This window comes from Podarcis liolepis (assembly GCF_965112155.1).
Source record: "Podarcis liolepis genome assembly, chromosome: 14".
Taxonomy (NCBI): Eukaryota; Metazoa; Chordata; class Lepidosauria; order Squamata; family Lacertidae; genus Podarcis; species Podarcis liolepis.
This window is the reverse complement of record NC_139569.1, coordinates 14,281,855-14,287,718: the sequence shown is the minus strand read 5'-3', so window position 1 is coordinate 14,287,718 and position 5,864 is coordinate 14,281,855. Positions and strand designations below refer to the sequence as shown.

At 45.7% G+C, this 5,864-nt stretch overlaps 1 protein-coding gene across 1 annotated transcript in view; it reads left to right on the top strand.

The window, feature by feature from the left end:
* Positions 1 to 2,568: 2,568 nt before the first annotated feature.
* Positions 2,569 to 5,864, top strand: part of REXO5 (RNA exonuclease 5) — a gene marked incomplete at its 5' end in the record, with an annotated part of 28,772 nt that continues 25,476 nt past the window's right edge. Inside the window, 2 exons of the mRNA XM_083474301.1 lie at positions 2,569 to 2,709; positions 3,679 to 3,800. Of these exons, the coding sequence (XP_083330427.1) occupies positions 2,569 to 2,709; positions 3,679 to 3,800 (263 nt within the window). The remainder of the gene's footprint in view (positions 2,710 to 3,678; positions 3,801 to 5,864) is intronic.

Here is a 5,864-nt window from a genome sequence, read left to right as displayed (position 1 = left end):
GGATCCCGCCTCTTATCGATGCCGTCGACAAATCGGCTACTAGGGCCTGGTCCTTCTGACTTCCGGGGAGCTCTCCGTTCTTCTCTGGAGTCCCCGCTCGCGAAGTCTCCAACAGCCTATACGGCGCTCCAAGAGAGCGGGTGGGTGGGTGAGTAGCCTAGGCCGAAGGAAACGATTGCCGATCTGAAGCTTTTCCTCGATTGGGAGCTCCACTCTCCACCCGCGAAGGCAAACGAAGGCAGAAGGTGAGCGTCTCTCCTGCTTAAACGACCGCCGTTCTTTGAATGGCGTTTCTGTGTCCCCGGGGGGGACGGGAGAAGCGGCTATGCTGGGTTTGCCTTCAGAGGGCAGGAGGAGGAGGAGGAATCCGGCCCCCCCTCCACGGATAAACGCACATGGCTGCTGGTCTCCCAGCGGTCTACTCTGAGTAGTGCTAACATTGGCTCTATAACCTGCAGTCTTGAGTCTCCTCTCCATTATTGCACACGCTGTGGGTGTCCCTGCACCTGCTCCATGCTATTTAGGCTGCCATGCACACCATATGCTTAATCCTGGGAGCTGTAGTTTGTTATGGGTGCTTGGAATTGCAGACTACGGTTCCCAGGATTTGGGGAGGGGGAATCTGTTTCAATTGTATGGTGTGTATTACAGCCTTTTCATGACACAACATTTATTTCCTCCCATTATTATTATTATTATCATGCATGTCATACCCTCGCAACATATCACCGATGAAAGTAGGGACCTCCCGTTCCATAATGATCATTTTACTATTTATACCCCACACATCTTACTGGGTTGCCCCAGCCACTCTGGGCAGCCTTCAGTACATATAAAAACATTTTTTAAAATACCACTTCCCTATACAGGATTGCCTTCAGATGGCTCGGGGGTTGGATAACTATACCCCCCAACATTTCTCGAATGAAAATAGGGACATCCTAAGGAAAAGTGGGACATTCCAGGATCAAATCAGAAACCAGGATGGCTTCTCTAAACCAGGGACGTCCCTGGAAAATAGAGGGTCTGGCATGTTGCTATGTGCTTGGCTTCACCAGAAGTATGTTTGTTCCATAATGGCTTCCCCTTCAGTTGTGGATTGGATCTAGAATAACATGACAATCCTAACCATGTCTACTCAGAAGTGTGCCCTATTGAAGTCAATGGGGATTCCTCCCAGGTAAGTGGGAGTATAGTTGCAGCCTAGGTAAACGGAGCTTTTGTCCTGTTGAAATCATTAATACAGATTGATTATGATTTACTTTTAAGTACCATTGTTAATTTGAGTGTTCTCAAAGGGGAGGGCCTGCTACAGCAGTGTAGGGTGCTTCCATTTCTAGGACACTCCATTTCATTGCCCCTTATTGAAGGCAATGGAGAAGTAGAGGACACCGAACTCTCCACTGCTTTCAGTGTGGTATAGGTTGCAATCATTGGCACACCTCCTAGAGAGCAAGCCCCATTAAGTTCAGCAGGACTTCTGAGTGCACAAACGTAAAACATAGAACAAACGTATTCTGTTTTGTGACTATAAATAGCTTAGCTGGTTAGAACCATTGTGTAAATGCTCCCAGTTATTATTATTTATTAAATTTGAATACGGCCCTCCATGCATAGATCTCAAGGCAGCTCACAACACAAAAATACAAGATAAGAAAACACACACATAAAACAAGAGAACGAAAACAAAACAGCAGCCCCTACTCCCTCCCACAACACAGTTGCAACATGCTGAAACCCATTTCAAATGTGGTAGAACATTGCCCTGGTTTCCTCCCAAAACATACAAACTTGTAAATAAGAAAGATGTCTTTATTCAGACGGCTAGCAGTACAGGCTCAGCAGCTGACACAGGACTCAGGAGTTCAAGAGCAGGGCAAGAAGTTCAGAAGTTTCCCCACCCATCCTACCAAGTTTTTAAAGCCGAGACGTGGTGTGCTCACTCAGGAGACTCTTGCCTTGTGGGGATGTTGAGATTGCGAGTGTGCTCTCTGGTGGGGTAGATGGGTCTGCTTCCATCTGTGAAGGCAGCTCCTGAGTAGATGACAAGCACCTTCCTGATCAGTTGCCACTTCCTGTCAGCCACAACCCCTTTGGCAGATCAAAACCCTATCCGGTGGTTGCCAAACAGCCCTCCAGATGTTTTGGGACTACAACTCCCATCATCCCTGGATAACAGAACCAGTGGTCAGGGATGATGGGAATTGTAGTCCCAAAACATCTGGAGGGCCGAGTTTGGCCACCACTGCTATGCAACCTCCACTGAGGCTTTCTGCTCCACATGTGGGTCGGAGGGGAGAGCTCACATCCTTCTTCCTCTTCCAAAGCAACTGTAGTTGAGTGAAAAGAGGAGATTTGCCTGCCTTCCACCCAGGTTCCTACAATCCACCCCACCACGCCATTTCCTCCTCTTCTGTCTGTGCCTGCCAAGGGATGCCAAATTGTTTTGTGGGGTTTGTTATATTTTGTTCAACTTAATTCTGTTTCCAGCTATTTTATTTCCTGATTCTTCTTTTTGGCAGATACAACACACCCCCCCCCCAAGAAAAAAACCCCAACCCCATACTGATGGACAAAATGGATACAGCAACCCATGTCATGAAAAAGAAACGGCCCTGTGAAGATAATGAAAAGACAGAGAAGGTTAAAAAGAGAAGGAAGGTTGATGAAAGCAATGTTTGCCAAAACCAGCAGAAAGCTAAAAGCGATGTAAGTGTTCCTGCTATTGCAGGAGATCTGCTATCAGTTCTGTGGATGAGCCCCTCAGTCTCCAATCTCAGCAAAAAGTAACAATAAGTTGTGTACTAGAGTAGACCCATTGGAAATAATGACCCTACGTTAGTCACACCTATTAACTTCAGTGGGTTAACTCTGAATAGGACCAGCACTGGATACAACCCAGTGCTTTTTTACCAGCTTTGACTGTTGCCCTGGCTACAGCCATTTCTGAACCAGAGTAGCCTAACCACAGTTTTTGGGGTGCTGGTCACCTCCATATTGGATTACTACAATGCCCTCTTTGCAGGGCTTCCCCTGAAGTTGTCCCGGAAACTGCAGCTAGTACAAAATGCAGCAGCCTGAATGCTCACTGGGCCAAAATCCAGGAGAGCTCTTGCAAAAGGCCAGGCTTGATCAAAAGTGGCCATCATATTAAGACACATCACCTCCAGGCCATGTTTGTGTGAAGCCAGTGTGCTCCTCCCTGAATTCTGCAAAATTAAACTCAAGCTTCTGGCCCTCATGAAATCAAGACAAGATTGAAAGCACTTTGTGGGTCAAGTTTTAAAATCTTATAAACCGAAAGGTAGGAAAGCAGGCAGCCAAGTTCCCCCACCATTTCTAACCCTGCAAGGTCGTTTTTGAGAGGATGACTCATGTGTTTTTTCACAGTCAGGGTTGTTAACTTCCCAGCGGAGGATTTTTGCAAATGGCACGTCCAACTGCAGTCGCTTGGCATTTGCTGTGTTTATGTAAATAGCTTCCAAGTGATGTCAAGTTATGCATAATCAAAATACTGTATGCTCACTCTGTCTTCCCTGCTCGCTCATTTATTTTCTCTGTGCCCTTTTTGTAAGAGACGAGTCGTCCCCTTCTGGAATCCATTCAGTGGCAGCTCAGACACTTCAATGCTTTCTGTCTCTGTAAACAATCCTGAGCCGGTTCTCTCGTTCTTTTCAGGAGAAGCAGCCCCGCTTGTCTGCCAAAGTGTTTGGAGAAGACTCTGAAATCAGCTACGACCAACTGTACAGATTCCTCAAGTATTCTGCTTTGGGGAAGCGCCACGATGCAACTCATCCCAGGTAGTCACTTGTCCCCTTCCAGGTGTTGATGGGCTCCCAACTCCCATGCTCTCGTTGAGGTTGAGAGCTGGAGTCCAGCAACATCCTGGAGGACTGAAGGCTGCCCATTCCTGCTATATGTTCAGTCTAGGAGTCCATCCTACATGCTCCAACAGGAATAGATCTCACTAAAGACCATCACCTAATGCCGTTCTCATGTGCTCTGATGAGCTGGGAGCCATGCACCTTTGACGCTTCCATTAGCCTGTGTCAAGTTTCTGGTACTGACATAGATCACATCAGCACCATGCATTTAAAACACATGTTTTCTTCCTCCAAAGAATCATGGGAACTGTAGTTTGCTCCTCGCAGAACTGCAATTGCCAGCATACACAGTTCCCAGGGATCTTTGAGGAAAATACAGTGGTACCTCAGGTTACATACGCTTCAGGTTACATATGCTTCAGGTTACAGACTCCGCTAACCCAGAAATAGTGCTTCAGGTTAAGAACTTTGCTTCAGGATAAGAACAGAAATTGTGCTCCGGCGGCGCAGCAGCAGCAGGAGGCCCCATTAGCTAAAGTGGTGCTTCAGGTTAAGAACAGTTTCAGGTTAAGAACGGACCTCCGGAACGAATTAAGTACTTAACCCGAGGTACCACTGTAATGTATTTTCATTGCGTATTGTGGATGTGAATTTAGTTCAGGGAAGGCTTCATTTCAGATCCCCTCCTGGCTACATCAGAACCCCAGGTTGGCCCTGCAGGATCAGGCCCATCTAGTCCAGTAGGAATATTGATTTCCTTTGTTTTGTTGGACAGATGAATTGATTTGCTTGATTTATTACAGTTTCATTCAAGAATCCCAAAGAGGATTACAAATAATAAATAATAAGAACATGAACATAATAAATGCAGCATAAATTATATCAGATAATTAATGGCCTTGTGGTGAAAGTAGCAAAATTTCTAAGAGATGCCACATCACTGTAAGACTCAAGAAGCACTTTTTAACCTTAGTTTTATCTTAAAGCATCTCCTTCTATGAACAGATGCCAATTTTACGCTTTGACTTAAATACTTCTGCATCCTGTGCATGCCAGGAAGTGAGATTGATGGAGAACATCACAAATGCAGCGTGAATCATCTAGAACAAGTAACAAATCATCAGTGAAACAATTGCAGTCTACAAAACACTGTTAACAAAGCAGCAACTAAAAAATAAGCTGGACGCCACAATTAAAGCAAAAGTCGTGTTATGCAATCAACAAATCAGTGCAGCATTTGTAAACTAGGAAGCAGCAGACAAACACCATGCCTCAGACTGCTTTTCCAAGTTTTTTGCCTTTCAAAAGCAGCTTTGCCATGCGCTGTTGGGAGGCTATATTGTGAGGGATGTGGTCAGGAGAGAGTCCTGGGGGCCTGGTAGAGATACCTGGGGGCCACATTCAGCACTTGAGATTCTTCAGCAGTGCTGCAGGCCTTTGCTGCTCTGAATGAACATTCTCCTTCCTCCTTAACCATGCTCAAGAGGGGCAAAGCATGCAGAAAGTTCCTGGTTCAGTTCCTGGCATTGCCTTAAAAAAGGGGGGGGGACTCAAACAGCAGGTGATAGGAAGATCTCTTTGACTGAGAACTGGAGAACCTGTGCCAATCAAAGTAAAGGGAGTTGGACTAAAGAGGCATAAAGAGCATTTACAGTCCGGCGCCCGGACACTGAGGTCCAGGGCTGAGGGCCTTCTGGCTGTTCCCTCTCTGCGAGAAGCCAAGTTACAGGGAACCAGGCAGAGGGCCTTCTTGGTAGTGGCACCCACCCTGTAGAACACCCTCCCACCAGATGTCAAAGAGAAAAATAACTACCAAACTTTTAGAAGACATCTGAAGGCAGCCCTGTTTAGGGAAGCTTTTAATGTTTAATAGGTTATTGTATTTTAGTGTTTTGTTGGAAGCCGCCCAGAGTGGCTGGGGAAACCCAGCCAGATGGGCGGGGTATAAATAATAAATTATTATTATTATTATTATTATTATTATTATTATTATTATTATTATTATTATTATTATTATTATTATCTTTCTGTGTCCCAGCA